We start from the raw sequence: 20,954 nt of genomic DNA on the forward strand, positions 1-20,954 counted from the left end.
TATATCTTCTGAGACTTAAAAGATTTATTTTTATATCCGCCTTCTGTTGTAAGTGCCATATGACCTTTTGCAATGTCTTCACTGATCAATCTAAAGTTTGTATTTATCAGAAAGTTAACATTTGCACTTGTATCGTATTTGAGTATAACTTCATTACACACTTTTTCACTTGTTAATTAACTTAAAATCTTAACATGAGTCATTATATACACAAAGCTAGATAGTTGCTGCAGGAGGGTATACAAGTGTTCATGGATGATATTTTCATGTATATAGGTCATAGTATCTACAGTGCTTAAATCAGTTGAAATATATCCCAGTACATGTAATTCTCTCTTTGAGCTTAGCCATAACTCCCTATCTCCTAAAATGACAAGTTGCACATAACAAATCCTGAGAGATTTTGTGAGCTGTCCTCTTTATAGTAATCTAAAAATAAACAAGCGTACATTGTGAGAGAGAGATTAGGTCTGATGTTAGTTTACCAGAGAAGAAATGATGGGGTTCCGTCTGTAAATGACTGTATGCTCTGGCTTCTCTGAACAGTGAATTTAGCCAGATCCAATTGTGCATGAGGGCTAAATCTTTAAATAAGTTACATCTCTGGCCTGCAATTTAATTCATTTGGCAGTCTTTGGAGGTGGGAGTGACTGTTTAAAAAATGGTAAGGGAGAAGAAATCTTTCAGACATATGGGAGAATATGATTAAAATATAAAATGTAACTAGACTGCAACACTTCGCAAGTAAAGAGGGATCATCTGAGGGATATGTTTAACAGAAATACAGCTAGACTTCAATTTTTCAGTTTGGATTATCACATGTTTGTCACTTTCTTCGTACTGAACTCGTTTAGTTTTGGTGTTATTAAACCAATGTCAGTATAATACATGGATGTTTGCTTACAGGTTCTGTGCTTATTAGGCTGTGCTGGAGATGTTTCCTGAAACCAACCACAACGTTTTGTGTGTGTCAGTTTTTTTATACACTGTGTCTGTTAATTTATTACAGTTTATAATTTATCATTAAATTTTCAGAAACAATTGACAAAATGTTTTCTGTTTAGACATTCATGCAATGCAATATTTGACTGACTTTATTTTACAGGGTAATCCAGTAAACTGTGCTAATTTGTCTAAAGGCTTATTTTTTAATTATTTTGTTGAAAGCATTTGTTCAGCAGTACTGAAAACAAACATTTCATGTACATTGTGACATGTGCACATCTGAATCTGTTAGAAACAATTTATTGCTCTTAATTTTCTGACATTATGATAGATAAATGCACGAACAATAAACTTGACAATAATGAACTATCAAGAAAAATATGAAATATAATATTGTTTTTGGTTGCATTTAGTGTATCAGGCCTTCATTCATGTTTAGTATTTTTCTTCTAAGATCACAATTCATTTTGCATTTGCTGTGTAATTGCATTATTATAAAGCTGCATTTTTCTTTTCAGGTTTTCACGAATCATAAATGAGACTTTACTTAAACTCGAATTTATACATTAATTTGTACAATGCATCAAGAATATATTTTTTTCTCTGATAATTATTCAACTTTCTTGACTTCAGTGCTAGAAGCTGGGATAATATATTGTATTAATTAATTGTTGGTGACCTGTCTTCTTAACCAGAAAACTTGTGTTTGAGCAATTCTTCAATATTTCATTGCAAGAAACTTCTAAATTGTCTATCTTAGCAAATAGCACCATTGCACTACCATCTTTTAGAAAAAAAATTACCTTTCATCATTATATAACTACAAGACTTCATATGGTTTCAGTGAAATGGGTGTTGCCAAATTATAATCAGTGACATTATTTTTTATGGTCTGATTGTTTTATGGATTCTGAATTTGCCTTATTCTAAATTATCAAGTAAGCTTAAATCCCCCAGTGGAACATTACATCCATGACTGAATGACTGTATTCTATTATAATGATTTTGCTGGTTACTAGGTGGGGTGGCAGTTGAAAAATTTGGTGAATGCGCTACGAGACGATCCCAGTGGTGTTATCTTAACTTTGAAAAAGCGACCTCAGAGCATGCTTACCTCTGCACCTGCATTGCTGAAAAATATGAGATGGAAGCCCCTTGCTCTGCAGGTAACAAAAGCTTCATCATAAGTCTTGTATCATAATATCAGTCTTGGGTGATCTCAATTTGTTTCTATATGAAAGTACAGCTCAGTTTCAAAGAACATATCCATTTGTTTCTAGAAAAGTACTTATTTTTTGGCCATTAACTTTTGCTTATTTGCTTTCCTAGAATGTCCTCATTAACATTCATGGACAAGAAATGGCACATTCTGATATAAATGTCCTTAGTGTTTTTTTTAGTTTTTTTTACTTTCCTGTAAATTTCATTCATTCAATCTTACTTATATTACACTATGTAATTTTATTTAAGATTTGTAGCTTATTAAATCCCCTGCTGTTTGCCTAGTAGATTGTTTTCTTTTTCTGTACTGGCAGGTAATTTTGAGGTTTATACTTCAGTGCTGCCAAAGTTTTTAATGCTTTTTGCAGAAAAGATTAGCAGAATACAACTGTCTTACATATTGCCTAATCAGAATAAAGCTATTTCTGTTCAAAATAAGTAGCACATGAGTTTCTTTTATGAGATAAAATCTAAAACAGTGTTTTTGGTGCATCATTTGAAATAAGTAGTGATGCAAATGTAATAATTGGAAAGCTACTTCCAATGGTTTATTTTGTAATTTAACATGCATATATTATAAATCATAAGTTTTATTCCTGTACAAATGCACAACTTGTATTTAGAGTTATAAAAAATCATATACCAGTTCATTTAAATTTATTTGTAAAAGAATATATGTTAAGTTTAATGATGACTATGCAGCCATGTACATCACTGACTGTGAGCAACTTTTAAGGAAAGATTGTGTGCTGTTTAGTTACAGAAGTGGGCAAGCATTCAAAGGAAATTAGAAAAGTGTTAGATAAGTATGGCATTCTATTAAGAGAAAACTAATTTCAGAAATGTGAAAATTGCTACAAGCAAGTAATGAAAATTAGCATGTAGACAATATTCATAGGTGATGACCAAAGCCCCTGAAAGATGGCACAGAGACAGAGGGAGAGAGAAAGCAGAGTACCGCAGTAGTAATCAGTGGCAGTGTGGTATATAGGCCAACCCACTAAAGACTTCATTAAGGAACATCAGGTCCAGTCCACGGCAATACCAACTAAGAACCAAATTGTCAGAAAAATACATTGGCTGAAATAATTTAACAGAAGAGTCCAATAAACTATCATGCACAGAGAACACTTCTCCACACCATTAATCCTAGTCTCACCTTACTGTAGTCCAAACCTTAACCTTACCTTAATCCTAAATCCATCCCAAACACAGACGCTAATTCTAACCTAATGTCTATGTTTTCTGCATATTCTACAAAAAGTGCATTCAGCTTATTGGTATACCATCACATTTTGATCAAAGAAGATATAACCAGATATACTTGATGAATGGTTATTAATAACATTGTCTTCAATCTCAAATGTCCTACTTCCAGGTGATGAAGTCTGTAAATCATAATAGATATGTAAGTCATGATTGGATTGCAGCTGTCAAGATCATGTGGCAGTGTATTGTGAGCATGTAACCCAAAGCATTTACTTTACTAGAATTTTATTAAAGATATCTGACTTTTTATAACACATTATTTTAAAGCTGGGCCATTTGTATGTATACTATTTACAAGATATAATAATTAAGGCATGTAATGTGAAGATAGTCTTCAAAGATGCATAGCAGTCCAGACTAAGAGAGAGTTTGTTTAGCTCAGTTGCAGAACACTGCTAATTTTTGTTTCCCATTTCCCCAAGAGTCAAAGAAATAGCAGAATGTAACAAACTGATTAATTTAAAGGAAAACTCCACCTTGTCCTACAATTTAACTCAACTCTTAGGTTGCTTTTCTTCCTACAGAATGGTTCAGGTATTGTGTAGATACCCAAAACTGCTTGTACCTGATAAAACTTTTATTTCCTTGCTGTGGAATCAAAGGTAGGGAACGGCCACCCCTTTTTTTTTTTTTTAATCTAACTTCTCACATAATTTGCAGAGGATTTGTGTACACCTGCATGCTATACCACAGACAAATTTGTACTTGGGTGCTGCTAACAATCCTATACAGGTAGTTAGTCCTGCTCATATCTGAAGCTCAGAAATTTCTGTAAAAAAGACAATGTGAAATTGTTTTCTATTATCTTTATTGCAGAGAGGAAGAGAACTTACACTGATTCACAGCTGCTTCCAATATAGCCATGCCTTTCATAGCAAAACAGAGCAATTAAATCGGTCAGTGGTTCAAAGGCAGTTGTCACCTCTTTTGACAAATTTACATAAGCAGCATGACAGTGTTGAAATGTTAAGCTTTAAACTTTGCAAGTTTGTTGTTTATACCACTATACACTTTAAGATGAGCTTAAATGTAATATCAAAGATGTCTGCGATGTTTAGAGAAAAGTCAGAAAATATTTTTCTTGTAATTCCTGTAAAGTAGCAACACATTTAGCAAAGTGTAGAGGGTGGGGGGGGGGGGTTGACAATTCATTTTGAACTACAGAAAATTACTGTGAACAAAGGCCTGCAATGATCTATTTCTTTAGTTGCAGCTGTATAACTCCTTCGTATACTGTATAACAAACTCTGAAATGCATGTAAATGAGGGCCATTCAAGAAATAAAATAAACCATCCTGTGATACTAATCGCATTATATGTCAATGGCATGTGACTATACCAATACTTCCTTATGCCTTGCATGACTTGTATAAAGCAGTCTTGAAATAGATTATGGGAAAGAAAAAGGGTGGAAGCAAAACAAGATCACGTTGATATGTCAAGCCCCACTGGCAGATACTCTACAAAAAAAAAAAAAACATATTAAAATTCTATAAGAAGTCGTCAGAATAATGTTAATGTGTTAAAATAGCTCAAAAAACAAAGATAAAGTGAACAAATAGTTTTTTTAGTTCTGAGGTGATGTTTTCCTTTACTTCTGTTTAACCTCTGATTCACTCAAAGCATCATTGCTTTAGAAAGTCATTTCATCATTTTGCTCTTCCGTATGTCAGATGATCAACTGACCATATCTTACCATATATATATATATATATATATATATATATATATATATATATATATATATATAAAATCTTATATTGGGGCACTTGTCATTTAGAGGCCAATACTTGCATGATCCGAATTTATTTTTGTTAGTACATTTTTTTTGTAAGTACACAAAATATGTAAACTCTTTAAGTATGTCCAATATTTAAACTTCAGTTTAATTTACTTGTATTCATATTTAAAATTCAGTACTGTGAAAATGTGCATTCAGATTTTACCTATGTTATTTGAATTCACTATTCTGTTTGGCTGTGAAAGTGAAATACGGTAGTTAAATCTGGGGGGCGACAAAAAAGTAAGACAAGTCAACCATAATTAGTTGTCTAAATCTATAAAAACTATGTTTTATACTAATTGGCAATGCACCTACACCACTGAAGCACCTGGCTTTCTAACCATGACTGCACTACTTTACTTCTTTCTATTACAAAGGATTTAGCAGGGGAAAGTACATGACTGGAACTCCATGGCTCTTAAGTGTCACCTTGCACTGCTAAGACTGACGGGAACATTTCTCGTATTTCACTGTTTCTTGAGCCCTACGCCCCAATCAGTATTGCCTGGCTAATCATAAAGACTCTGCCAGTTCTATATCTAGTTTCTTTATGTCCTAATTTGAAATCAGTTCAGAATTATGGGCCTATGTGTAGAGGTATCTGTTGCATTTTCCTGCTGTGATTTGAATGCATGGGGGGAGAACATGTACTGAAATTTATAACCATTGTGGAGGAAAACATAGCAGCAGCATTACTACTGCAAGCTAAAGGAGTCCTATTTCATTGCCTTTTAAATGAGAAACAGTGATTCACATTGTGTGTCCAGAGAACCAGCTAAGGATTCATTTGCATTGAACAACAAAGTTATTTTCAGGGTTATATTTCACATAGGCATACACGCAAACATTGCACAAAATGACATGCGACAACCTCACTTGCTATGCACTGGTTCAAATACAGAAATTTTGCATTACTTTTATAGTAGCATTTCAGTATATTAAGTCACTTAACCATGGCTGTTTTCCCAATACCTCTCACTGGGCTTGTTAGGCACACCTAAACATTATTAAGATTGTATCTCACACTACAGACTAACTGCTGATAGTACGGGCAGGTAAAGAAAAGAGGCAGACAATAAACCAGCTTTTAAAATGTGTTAAAATTCACTCTCCCAAACTTGTAAACAAAGCATGTGACAGATTGAAGTATGTAACAGCTTTTAAACTGTAAGTCTATGGGGGCATATTGTTTCTGCCATTTGTCTGTTTGACATTGCTAAGTGCTTTAATGGCTATCAAAGGTTTGAAATCTGGTAAACGTTGCACTTCTACCCTTTTTTTCTGTAACTGGTAATACTTGGGGGAGAAAAAGCTTCACACACCACAAAGAAATGTAATCGGGTCTCTGACTGTAATCCTGTGTTGTGTGATCTCAACATGTTTGCCAAGATTAGCTCTTGAGGGGAATTTCTCGCATGCATTTCACAATTGCTTATGATCATAGACACAGTCATAATCCTCTATCTGGGTTTGTTGAAATTTAGGAAATTTGTGGCCTTCATCATGACCTCAGTTCATATACTAAGAATTATAGTGTTGCACTGGATTTTATTATGTTTTAAGGATGTGATCGGTGCATTTTTATTCAGTTAAGTGACTCTCTACTTTCCCAAAGGCACAACCTGTTATCCATAGAGATAAATATGCTTTTGCCATTCCTCCCAACAGTTGTTCTAATGACATATGAAGATCCTCCATAGCAGCAGCCAGGAAAGAAATCTCCTCAAGCTGTAAAAAGGGGGGGGGGACTTTAAACCGACAAAACGATTTAAGGTGAGAAAGTGAAGTATTGTTTTACTTTACTTATTAATTTAAAGATTTGTTTTAATTTAAACTGCTTAATCAAGTTACTAAAGGTTATGTATTCAGTAGCACAATTAAGATAAAATATTAACACTCTGTGTGGTCATTGTGTGGTCAGCATTTGATACTCTGTAGGTACAATTTGAGAAAAAGCAGCTCACACTAGGAGGGCTACAGGCATGGGGCTGAATACAGCTTTAAAAAAGGAAATAAAAAAATTCTGTAAAAATACCACTGCACAATATGTAGTTGGACACACAAACTTGTACCCACACACACACAAACACTGTATGTAGGTATGTATGTATGATTGTCGAGCACTGGACATCTCAAAGGCGCTTTTGATTGAGAAAGGTAATGGGGTTTGGAAGGGGTGAGAGTGTTTGTGTGAGTATATGTATTTTAGGGTTAGGGTTGGAGTTAGGTAAGAGGACAGATGTAGTTTTGATAGTGTGAAGGTGCGAGTTTGTATCTCCAAGTTTGTCTGGTCTATTGGTAGTGTTATTGGTTGTTTTTTTAAGGCATAGTGTAGAACTGTTGTAGGGGCAAGTTTACTGTCACAGTTAGCCGCCCCTGCACTATCCTAGTTATGTATCCTAACCCTAACCCTGGCTCAACACTAGACCTAAACCTTATCTTAAAAAAAAATTCCTGTAACATTATTCAGACAAATCTGAGGGTAGTATCACTGGGTCCGGGGAGGGTGGTGAGTGTGAAGATCAAGAAATTAAATAGTTTTTTTTTTCTTGATCTTTTGCGGGTTTGGTGTTTAAGGCATTTGATGCTGTGTGTTTGAACTTCTTAATGATGATGTTTTACTTTTGACATTGAGTAATGTATATATGTGCAGATATATGTTTTGTGTATTTGTGTGGAGCCATTGCAAAAAGAGTAAAATAAAGTAATGCACTGAAACTACTGGTGTCTGTGCATTTTACATGTACATACACATACATACGCACATATATCAGTGTGTGTGTGTGTGTGTGTGTGTGTGTGTGTATATATATATATATATATATATATATATATATATATATGGATTCACATTGAATTTCAGTATCATATATATATATATATATATATATATATATATATATATATATATATGGATTCATCTTGAAATACTGAAACATCGAATTTCAGTATCTCGAGACTATGAAACCGAATCCACAAAACACCGAAACTACAAAACCCTGAGCTCAAAACCACGAAATTCAAACAGCGAACAAACCGCATACACTACACCATACATACACAACACCCACATCACAACATAAACAAACAAAAACTACACACATACACAACTCATACACACATAAGCAGGGGGGGAAGCACCCCTGCACCCCCACACCCCCCCACTTATATATACTAACTCCGAGATCGCACAAACAAGAAACAAAAGCAAAGTCACACATGCACATTCTATAGTCCCTCACACACACATCAAACATATCAGCACACTCAAACACACTCTAACCCCAACTCAAATCCCTTACAAAACACTCACCTGACAAAACACTTAGATCCACACGCAGCACCACGCACCATAAACACACAATCCCGGACATCACGTAGCATAAAGCCATAACCTCAAATTCGCCATTATGAGCTTTTGCTATTTTAAACATTCAAGTTTATAGTCTCGAGATACTGAAAGTCGACATTTTAGTATTTCCAGATTATAAACGGCTCCCATATATATATATATATATATATACATGCACACACATATATATATTTTTTTTGTTATATATGTGTGTGTGTGTGTGTGTGTGTGTGTGTGTGTGTGTGTGTATATTTAACATACACTGACACCAATGGTTTCAGTGCATTAGTTTTTTTTTACTCTTTTTGCAATGGCTCCCTATTGAAATTGAAAAGAGCAAAATTGCAAATAGGCACAGTTGTGAAAATTATTTTTTTAAGTGTTTATTTTGTTGGGGTGGGGCCTTGCTTTCTGCACCATAGTCACATCTCTGCATCGCTATATATGCTTATATATGCTATAGTCAAGGTTGCTTCATCCCGCAGTAAGGGCAAGTTTTTTAGCTTAAAAAGTAGCAACTTTCTCAGTTATGAACATTTACAATTTTGACCTTTAAAATATCTCCTTTTCTACCTTTTAATGCAGTACAATATTAATAAACAAGTAATAACAGTTCCATATGATCTGTGCTTGTGGCAATGCAGCTTGAAACAGTGTTTAATTTTGGATTTGGAAATATTAATGCAGTGCATATCTCAGAAATGAAATCTGTAGCCTTGCAGTTACTGTGTCAGTTCAATTTTTATTATTAATCCAGTGTTGAAAGGCCATCACTTACACCATTACATTTATTTTGTTGAAGTTTAATGCTGAGTTCTGTAAAATTCTCATTGCTTCTTATGAAGGCTAGAAATGAGACAGTGTGAATTCTGACTGATATGCTGCAATTCAAAATGAGGGCTTCAGTTTGGACCCTTCATGAGTAATTATTTGGGGGCCTTGATATCTTATGTTAAGCCACAGGGCAAAATCACATTAAAACATCCGATTCATGCTTGTAACCACAAACTGGACCAGCTGCAGTGGTTGAACACTTTTATTCACAATACAAAGGTACAAAAAATAAAAAAATGTTGCCAATAAAAACTTCAAAATTATACTTCATGTGTTAAGCGCTTTCTTCCCATAAAATATGGGACTTCATCAGAACAAACTAAACTACAAACCCAGCCACTTAAATACATATTCCCTCCATCCTTAATTACATTCCATTATCCATAATTTAATTAATGTTTTAAAGGGATATATACTCTCATACACACTTCAGAAAATTAAAAACACAATGTTGAATTAAAACAGTGAAATATGAATATGTTAATGAGTGGAGCATAAAAAAAGAAAAATGCTGGATTTATTCCTGGATTTATGTGAGTTAAAATGGCAGTTGCAGTTGGACGCTACATATTATCCAGGTATTAATGAAAATATAAGCATTTCCAGTGTGTTAAAAAAAAGGAATATAATGCGGTAAAAGAAAGTCTAAGCAATTCATTAAGATATGTAGATGTTATAGTATTGTTCTGCTCCATTCATTAACATATTCATGTTTCATTGTTTTAAAAAAATAAATAAAAGTGCTTAACACATGAAGTATAATTCTTGAAGTTTTTATTGGCAACGTTTTTATTTTTTGTACCTTTGTATTGTGAATAAAATGGTTCAACCACTGCAGCTGGTCAAGTTTGTGGTTACAAGTTTGAACATTTTGATATCATCCGATTCATGCTCTTGTGCTCATTTACCATCAGTCATTTAGAATTCATTGCATTCCTAGCTTCTGATTTGTGGAGCCAAGTAATTTTTCAAGGTATTCCTGGCAAGTCCCTTCAGAAGAATATTTCTTAATTCCTCTTTTGAATGAATTTGTGAAAGAATTCGCGGAAGTGGCTTTTCAATGTTTACAGCTTCCCCTGTTTAGATGTCGAGCTTTAGGTATTCGATTACCTAAAGCTTCAACTTTATAATATAGACCCAATAAAACACAGCCTATATACATACTTTGCTTGTACTTTATGTATATTGCTTTTGCAGTGTGTGTAACTAGAGGTATGGCTGTTGGGTGTTTGGGTTAAAAGAACAAGGTACAATAGAATGCTGCTGGCAGGGACTGTCATACCCACATAACATCACACAATGGCTGTCACCTACCCAGGTTGTGTGCTATGCAATTAAATGCAACTGAAGACCCATGCTACATTTACATTTTGATCATATTGTATTTTATTCCAGAAATATTAACACAAGAAAAAGATGCATTTGTTTTCTTAATCATTAATATATGCTATTCTCTCTAGTTTGTAAATAAAATCGTTTAGTATAGCACTGTAGGAGCTGAGAGCAATAGTCAAGGACTTTTCAACATTAGTGGGAAGGCAAAGGTTAGTGTAAATGAATTGCTGCTAGGAGCATTACAGTATGGGGAAGGGGAGATGTTTAATCTATTTTAACAGCAGCAATTGGGAAGTGAGAAAGGGGGAGTTTTGGTCTGTGTAAGTGGTTAATGGAGCAGAATACCCCTTTCATTTGTGCATCGTTTGACTTTTTAATGTTCATGTTCTGCAATTGCTGTCACTAGTCCCTTGAAGAAGGACAATGCCAGGGTAGCGTGTTTATAAGCAGGTTGCACACATGGGTGGTTTTGCTCTGTTTACATTTTTGCAGATATTAAATCTTCCTGTGTGTCATCCTTTGCTTGACATTTTTTGAATTCTTCTGTTTTCTGTACGTCCTGACATCTGTCAGTGGATCCTAGATAAAGGAAGGGGTCAAGAGAGTCTATGTATGTATACTGAAATGAGCATCTACTAAATGCATGTGGCTGTGAAGATGCTAAGGTAGATTTTTGACATATGAGCAAGTGAAGGATTGAGGAGATCAAGCTAAGCTGTTTCATTGCCCTAACAGTTCAAGGACTTTTGCTCTACTGTTTCCTGTCAATCTGTGAATTACACCAGGGTTGCCTTAAATTCCAGTTGTTCTTTCCATTCTTTTATCTCTTATTGTTTCTAAACAATTAAAGCATTTAGTATGTTTTGTCTGTTTGACATAAATCTGTCATGTTGTGCCAAACAAGCTATGCCAGAAATTTAAGGTCCAATTGAGAAATCATCTTGGCACTTAAAACAAAATAGAGTTCATGTGGTCTGCCACCCAGACTACATTGTTTGCTCATCCACTACTGCACCCTTGCTTTAACATTGTTTTACTTTGCTGCTAGATACAGATGAAATTGATATGCCCCACCTGCTTACCTGGATGCCACATACAGGAATGCTGTAATTGCTATAATAGCAAATAAAAATGTTCTAGGTTCATTGTATTTTTTTAACCTGTCCATTATTTTTTTTACATTTTTTACCATTTTACAAAATCAATGCCGCGGTGGTACAGTGGAGGAGTTGTTGCCCCACAGCAAGAGGTTCTCTTGTTCGATTCTCGACTGGATTGCCTTCTGTGTGGAGTCTGCATGTCCTCCCTGTGGTCGAATGACCTCCAAAAGACATGCGTGAATGAGCATGCCTTCACTGAAGGTTGGGCGTTGGGCTGGCAACTCGGCACCTTAAAAATCTACTGCCAATCATTAGTGGACCCGAGTTCCACTGTGGCGACCCCTAACCGGGAAAAGCCGAAAAGACAAACAACAACCATTTTACAAAATGACAGTAAGATATTTAGGTTCACAATAGGATGCTTATGTAACAAATATAAGTTATCTTCTCCTGTACATTTCTTGGTAGCAGAAAGGCAAGGTGTCCTTCATCTTCCTATATTTTTGTTCCGTCTCTATGAACCATTAATTTCTAAAATTATCAAAGACATCAGACTTGCCATATAAAATATTGCAGTTCATATTTTAATGAAAAAACTTTTGCAGATTATATTCTAGTATACTTTTAAAATCCATTCAAAGCTATTCCTCCATTATTGCATGTCATAGATGCTTGTTCTTTAACAGTGCAAATAACTAGATTTATCCTTTGCTGGCTGCAAATATTATAATTCTGAATGAACATAAATACTTTTGGGTAAAATGCAAACCTGATATCTGTACCATTATCCACTTGAATGTTGGTTGTACATTATTTATAATCAAAATGGACCTCCACCCTCTTAATAAACTCATACTTAATTTACTCAAGACTAGTACATTCCCCAGGCTTTAATATTTTTTTTGTAATAATTTGAGTTCATGTATCCCAAATGTGTGCTTTAAGTCATTCAGTAAAATAATCTTGAAGTTATCTGGAGCACTATCACCCCTCATATCAGTTGTAAATAATCCCTCAGATCCAAAAAGTAGAGGCTTTACATTTCCTATCTTAACAGCTTTTCTATGCATTGTCTCGGTTGGCAAAGCTGTTTAATAAACTCTGAATCAAATCAAAATAAAAACCCTTCATGTATTAAGATTGTCATTATTAAGTATCTTTGGACATCTGCACAAAACCATTTGTTCTTATTTAGAAAACACAGAATCTTCTCTAGCATGTTATGCTTTAAACTGTCAATGTTTATTAATTTCTTGAGTAAGCTTGGCTTGTTAAAGAACTTTTAGCAGCAACCACTTTGTAATAAGGCTAATGTTTTAATCAATAACGAGTCTTTGAATTTTTCACCAATTCTTGTGTTAAAAGACTTTTGCCTGCAATGCATTATTCAAAAGAATGTAGTATTATTAACCAAAAGTGAAGAATGACTAGATACTTAAAGTGCCACTTTGCAAATCTTTCAAGGGTTGCTGTTTCTAAATTGCCCTCTCTCTCTCTTTTTGGATTTGACACTTTACAAACAGCTTAACCAAAAAATTATCTGGTTTTCTTCACAAATTGATGGTAAGCTATTTTTATTACTCATATATGTATTATTGAAAATACAAGTTAAGATTTTTCCTGATTTGGAAGTAGCTTGAGTAAATGCATAGCAGAATGAGTCTTACTCTAAATTTACACATTAACAACTTAAGCTTCTGCACAATGCCTACCTTTGATATCATATTCCAGCAGCTTGGGTTAATAATTTACACCATATTGTACGATATGTGGAGACATTTCACTTGCTGATATCTTCCTTAGTTTTTGAGCATGCACGCAAAATTGTACTGTATGTGCTTCTGTGATAATGATACATTAAAAATCAAGTTAATTAAAGTTAAAAGTGATTGCACATGGCATAACTGTTTACTAGGTATCCACATTTCAACAAAAAATATTTAACCTATATAATCTATGCTTTTATCAAAAGTTTTGTAATATTGCATTGGGTTGAACCAAGGTGAACTCTCATATTTATTAGACAAGGTCTTTTATCATGAAAATATCCACAAAAGTTTTTATGAACCACAAATCTGTTTCTAGAGTTGCTAGCTCTCCAAGCAGCAGTCTACTCCAGAATGAGATAAAAACATCATTCCACAGTTATCAAACTGGTGAAAATACAAGTGGGTTTATTCATATTCTCTGTTTCTGCCATAAAAATATTGATTGTTCTTTGGGATATTCTCAAATAAATGTGAAAACATATTACATGGTATAACGCAGCTACCTGGCATCAAAATAAATGTATCATAATACTGGAGCCATGAAAAGGGGCAAATTAATATCTCAAGTGAAAGAATTCAGTGAAGAATATTTCAGAGTGTCTCTCTGTCACCAGTTCTATTTTGCACTGCTGCTAATTCAATAAGATGTGTGCTTAAGAGATTAGGTTCTGGACACAGTATGGCTTTTGTGTAAAAGTTGAAAGTACAGATTCCTCCTTCCTAGTCTGACTGCTTGTCAATGAAACACTTGCAGAGATTAGTAACTGACTGGTGCAAGAACTCCCCTCATTGACTACGAATAGAACAAGAGTGCTAGAAGGGAAATAAGCACTCCCTGTTTTTTTTACTTCTGGTAAAAGATCATTAGTTGGAACAGACGTGATAACTTTTTGAACTGCTTTTGGATTTGTTTCATATGTTGGTACTATATACACTGTGATTTTGGAAAACCTAGTTAAAACTGTACAGGAGGGCTCATCTATACCTGTGCCTTTTGTGTTTTTAATGCTTTACTCAATTATATTTGCTGTGCCACTTGTGTTTCCACATTTCATTTAGCATATTAGTTCAGATCATTATAAAAAGGATCTTGGTGTCAGAATATTAATTATTATTTTTAAGTAGGGAAGTAATACTGGAAGCTGTTAATTATACCATTTGTTATTATTATTATTATTATGATTATTATTCCATGGGCTGTGCGAGTTGTGGTGACCTACTGCAATAGTGTCATGTCTGCAAATCCCTCCTCTCTTCTATCCATTGTCCTAATTCTGGAAACCAGGTTGCTGACCATTGAGGTTCCCCAGCTTTCCTGCTATGTCTGTGAGTTTCAGTATGTCCATTGGAGGAGAGTGAGATGGAGATCTGTCAACTACTGCTCAAAGAGGTAGAGTAGTTTGGAGTGGAGACCCTACACATCTGCATGCTGGAATTCCTATTTGATACACCACTGCATGCTATAAGGCATAGTCTAAGAGCATCATATTCCTACTCCCTAGGGAATGATGCCTCCCAAACCTACCGATATACCTGACCCAGCTGCTATTCTAAGTTCCCATCTCTATTGGAGAATGCGCTGTCCTAACCCTACCCTCAGAGTGTTGAAGCAAAGCCTTGTTATTCCCCCTATCACCCCATGCCAGGTCCATAAGATGCCAAGGATGATAACTGAACTTGAGTCACCTTTATCATGCTTAGGGCCTGATGCCTCTATATCAGTGGAACTGGGATAACGGTTACCTTATTATTAGTTTACCTTTTCTTGTAGTATAGATACCTTTAAGTCATAACTTACTTATCTCTTGAGCCTATAGAATACCTGTTGAGATATCTTTCTTTGAATTCATAGGAGAAAGTTGCATCTGTGTTTAGGATATCTGAATGCATCAAACCAGCATTGTCAAGTTTGCAGAGTCTGTAAACATTATAAATTGAAAATATTAATATAGCTTTAAATTTGAAGTAGCTTCATTTGAATGTCAGTGTGTCTATGGCTTACTTTCTATGTTTCTGTTAGCCAACACTGAAATGTTGGCAAACCTTTGTTGTTATTAGCCTCGTTACTTTGAGCCCCAGAATAACGAGACTGAATGAGAGAAAATGCAGACTTGCATATACTAAGCCTGAGACTGTTGTGTTCCAGATTCTTCCCTTTCCCATGGTGATCTTGAAGTCGGTACACATATTTGGGGTGTGCAGAGTACTTGCCACTTACTGGTGGAGGGTGCAGGGAACTTGTTTTCCTGGAAAAAAAAAGCACTTTAAAGAACAGTTATGTTTAATATTCACTGTAATCATATTTCTTCCAATACTTTTGTACTTTTTTTAACCTTTTTTTTCTGTAATTCTCCGGCTTGCTGTTATGGTAGGGGAGCCAAAATGTTTCCAAAACCTACACAGTGGCTTTCTTATTATATATTCCAACTGTTAAAAATAAGGGTGTATAGGTTAGAAAGCATTTGTTAAATCCAAATTGTATATAGTAATAAAGTTACTTTAAAACAGTAGACGGATCTTAAAATTGATAGTGAAATCCCGATAGACTTCATTCCAGTTGTTGTTTTCATATACACAATGTTACTAGTAGTATAAGTTAAAAGTAGAAAATTTGTGTAATTGACATAGAATGAGTTCTACAATTTTTGTAAGTGGTCTCCGCACTAGTTCAATGTCCATGCATAAGGTTTGCTTCACACCCATTTTTTTAAGTGGAATTGCTTGAGTTTACTCAAAACAAATTTATCCTCAATCTCTGAGCAGCAGCTATAAGTGTTGATATACGTACAAGAAAGGGTATGGGTGAGTGGAGAAAAGACCCCTGCAAAAACATGTCAGAGAAAAATATGTGCATAGAATTTTCATTTACATTTGTTATATCTGGAATATTAGTTTCTTTTTTGGATTATTCCAGTTTAATGCATTTAAATGCATTGACTACAGATGCAACTTTCTGTTATATGCCATCTTATGTCTGTAGGTATGAAGGCTGCAACCTAATCTGTTTCTCCAAGTGCTATTGACATTTTTTTAAACATTTCTTTTACTTGAGTATTAAGTACCTTACACCTGTTAAAGCATATTTAGCAGCTGTTTACACATTCTTCCAGATGGTCTAATTCATTTTACAACTGGTTTAATTAAATCCAGTTCCTGATTTAATTAAATCTTGCTCCAGGTTTAAAATCTAAATAATTAAAAGGATTCTACAGAATTTGTAGTCTGTAGCTGTATTATGCAAATTGCAAGTGTAATGAAATATTTTACATTTCCAGGTAACTGTTCTAAATTTTGGTATGTATACATATGCTAGGGACTTAGGACAAACTGTAAGAAATTTTGTTTTAATAAGATGGATTTGTGAGATAGCCATTCAGAAGTGTAGAGTTAAATTGACTCTGTGCCAAAATGTCATATAAATTAATTGATGTCTACAATTTATCAGCACAACAATAATCATAATGATGTGTTACAATGCATGTATATTGGAACATATTTTAAATTGTTTTGCAACATCTCATAGTGTAGATTTTCTTGATGCACTGCAATCTTTGGTTTCTGTAATATGGTTCAAGTCACGGATTCTAACATAAAATCTAGTTTAAATCTTGCAAGTGGTTTAGTAGTATCCTTGCATTTTTCTGTCCTAGACATGAAAGACATAGTAAGACATAGTAAGAGATTTGTTTTAGTTAGCATTTCAGTAACGATATGTTATTTACAGTCATATTTGCAGTACAGTTTAAATTTTTTTAAATAGTTGCACCATGTAAACATATTAGATAACAGGACTTAATAAAATGTGAAACACATTGTCTTATTTCACAAAAAATATTTCATTTGCTGTTATGAATAACCGTACATCCCATTTCCCAGATGCAAATGTTCATCAATGTTAAACACAGTGGTCTTCTTCACAGAATAAAGAAGACATTAAGTAAAATGTAAAAAAAGCTATGTGCAAAAAAAAATTGTTGCATGATTGGTACTGAATACTAGAACAGAAAAATGTAGTCCATCTAACCATGACTCTGTGTGTGTATATGTATATATTGAGTATTAGTTGTGCATCGGATAACCAAGTTTCAATAGAAGAAAATGCTTCCTGTGTGACTTTTTGCAGTTCGGGTAGGGAGTGGGCTGTGCAGATAATGGTTGAGTCATCTGCGTATTGTATGAGTGTGCCATGTATTGTGGCTGAGGCTAGGTTATTTGTTAAAATAGAGAAGAGTAGGGGTCCCAGGATGGACCTTTGGGGAACCCCTATGGAGACTGGTAGTTGGGGGGATAGGTTGTCCTGCCAAACAACTGCTTGTTGGCGGTCAGATAGGTAACTCTGAAACCAGTTGGTGACTGATTGAGAGAAGGATAGGTTACTGAGAAGAGAGATGAGTTGTTTGTGTGGGACCATGTCGAAAGCTTTAGAGAGGTCTAGGAAGGTAGCTGAGGAGAGATAACCTGCATTTTTATTTTGTAGGATAGTGTTAGAGAAAGAGAGTAAGGCAGTGGTGGGTGCTATGGTTAGGTTGGAAACTGTGTTGTGTGTTGGAGAGGAGGTTGTTAGCAAGGAGGTGATCTGAGACTTGAGAATGAATGCATCTCTCTAGTATTTTGGAGAGTGGTGAGAGAATAGCTACGGGGCAGTAATTGGTTAGATCTGTGGAGTGGCCTCCTTTGTGTATGGGAATTGTGTGAGACTTTCCATAGTGTGGGAACATAACTTTCTGACACAGATCTGTTAATCAAGAGTGATAGGGGGTAGGCTAGAGTGTCAGCTGCAAGTTGAATGTATTCACTTGGGAGGTTGTCTGCTGCTAATCTGGTGGTTTTAAGTTTAGTTTGTAGTTTTATTTTGGAGGTAGGAACAGGAGAGAAAAAGAAAAGCTAGTGGGGAGATTGTTAGTTGTAGTTGATGGTGTGGATTTATGGGGGGGGGGTTGTTGTCTAGCTAGTGATAGTACGGTTTGTGTGAAGTGATTGTAGAAAGAGGTAGCAATATTTTCGGCGGAGTGAGTTAAGTTAGGAGTGGGTGTACTTACTTTACCTGAGTGGAGGATGGAATTTATTGAGCACCAGAATTGTTTGGGGTTATGTTGGGAGGAGGTAAGGGCAGACTGGTAGTATTGGATTTTGTCCTGTTTTATAAGCTTTTTGTTTCTATTGGGTAGTTCTAGGAATTTTTGCCTAGTAGAGGGGATTTTGGTTTTGCGCCAGTTGTCCCAGGCTTTATCCCTGTTTTTCATTTCAGACTTGGTGTTTTTTTGTAGCCATGGGGATGGTTGGTCTCTAGTTCGGGAACGTCTTATGGGGGCGTGGTAATTAAGGATGCTTAGGAATGTTTTATTAAAGTAGTCAACTGTGTCATCTAGATTGAGGTATTTTAGAGGTTACCAGTTACAGTCTTTTAGGGATGAGCTGAATGAGAGAGGGCTGAAGTTAGTTTTTTTGCGTATTTGACGGTAGATGATGGGTTTTGCTTTATAAATGTGTTTTCTTACTAGGAAGGTTGGGGATTTATCACTGAGGCTGTCAGATAAGCAGCCTGCTATATATGACTGGAGGCTCTTATTGACTAGTATCCAGTCAAGGGTAGTGTGTTTGTTGGAGTTATTTATACTAGTAGGTGACAGGACTAGTTGGGTAAAGCCATGAAGATTTACATGATGGGTTGGGTGGTTGCTAGAGCAGGATTGCCAGTCAGTGTTGAAGTCTCCTAGAATTAAAGTTTCTTGGGGTAGATGGTGTGTAGTCCAGCTGAGGAGGTTTTGAAGTGGAGGGATGTTGTGGCCAGGTGAGAAGTAGCAACCTGTTATGTTTTGGGTTTTATGTTGGTTTATTTCTGAGGTTGGTATATATTATTTCTTCCTTACCTATTTGGGGAGCTGCTAACTTGCTGCTTAAATATTATTGCCATACCACCCCGTTTTTTTGTTTAGTCCTCCTACTCTTAGTATATTGTAACCGTTAGGGAGGATTTGCTCAGTAGTAATGTGTGGCTTTAACCATGTTTCTGTAAGGATCACTACATCAGGGGAGTAGAAGTCTATGCTGGCATGGAATTCATGCACCTTGTTGCATATACTTCTAATATTTAGGCTTATCAAAAGGAGGTTAGTTGGCTTTCTATTGGCTGTGATTTGGGAGAAGATGTGGTTTGTAGTCTGATTATGAGGGGAGGGGTTGGAGATTGAGGGACAAGGATTAGGATGGATGTCTCCACTGAGTGTTAGGTTGGATATGGATGAGATTATTAGTTTTATCAATTTCTGTATATGCTTACTTATAAGGGAGGTTTTTTGATTGTGTTCTGTGGGTAATAGGTATGGTGATAGGGTTATGTTAGGTTGTGGGGTTGTTTTTAGTTTAGGTATTGTGGTCTGTAGTCTACATCTAGGATGTATTGGGAAGGTTGTTGACCTGATGAGAGAGGAGTAGAGTAGAGGTGAGATATGAGTGGTGGTGTGTCTGGTGGTACAGTGGTAGTGGTTGAATGCGGGAATGGTGGAGGTTTGATAGATGTGATGTATGCAAGGAGTGTGCATGTAGTGAGTAAAGGTATGGTGTGCTTGTACATATTAGCTGAGTAGGAGGGAGAGTAGTAAGAAGCTGTAGGAGGAGGGATAGTAGTAAGAAGCTGTAGGAGGAAGTATAGGTGTGGTGATGTTATAGGTTGTTTGAAGGGTGGGAGGGGTTACTGTTTGTAATAAAGGTAGGACCACTGGGGGCATGTGGAAATTGGGGGCAGGGAGGGGACCGTAGCAGGCAATAGATGAAGGAAGACTATCAGTAGGTTTATAGGTTATAATGAAAAGGGCTGGCCCTGATTAGGCTGCATTTGTTCTTGTGGGGAGGGGAAGGATCAGAATAGACCAGAAAAGTCATGGATAGCCAATAGTATGATGAAAGGGGCTGGCCCTGATTTCACAGATATGCAAGTCTACAGAAACAATAAGAAAAGGCAGTAGGTACTCTGACTTGCTTGTTTTGCATACCTGTCTTACTGAAATAAAATAAGCCAATTTTACCAAGGAGTTATGTGGAAATTAGGAAGACAAGAATTTATAAGAGAAAAGGTTTAGTAGAAGTAGAGAAACAGCAGAGCATACAAATAGTACAGCATATAAAGACAGATTGCAGTTAGAAGTACAGAATGGGGGGGCAGCTAATGTTCTGAAACAATAAGTAAAATCAGTAGGTACTTTGGACTTACTTGTTTTGCATACCTTTCTTTTGAAATAAAATAAACACGTGTAACCAGGAGTATGTGGGATTTAGAAACACCACAAGTTATGGGAGAAAGGGTTTAGTAATACTAGAAAAACAGCAGGGCTTTCAAATAGTTGAAA

At 35.5% G+C, this 20,954-nt stretch overlaps 1 protein-coding gene across 6 annotated transcripts in view; it reads left to right on the forward strand.

Moving 5' to 3' along the window:
• The window catches only part of CNKSR2 (connector enhancer of kinase suppressor of Ras 2), a 2,909,208-nt gene that overhangs the window by 1,703,967 nt on the left and 1,184,287 nt on the right, over nt 1-20,954 (forward strand). For 4 of the 6 annotated variants that reach the window (XM_044072276.1, XM_044072278.1, XM_044072277.1 and 1 more), the window contains one exon: nt 1,965-2,111. The exons of the other annotated variants lie outside the window; for them this stretch is intronic. In XM_044072276.1, the coding sequence (XP_043928211.1) occupies nt 1,965-2,111 (147 nt within the window). The remainder of the gene's footprint in view (nt 1-1,964; nt 2,112-20,954) is intronic. 6 annotated transcript variants of the gene reach the window in all.

Source organism: Protopterus annectens, chromosome 5.part0, assembly GCF_019279795.1.
Source record: "Protopterus annectens isolate FY-2018-M chromosome 5.part0, PAN1.0, whole genome shotgun sequence".
Classification (NCBI taxonomy): domain Eukaryota; kingdom Metazoa; phylum Chordata; order Ceratodontiformes; family Protopteridae; genus Protopterus; species Protopterus annectens.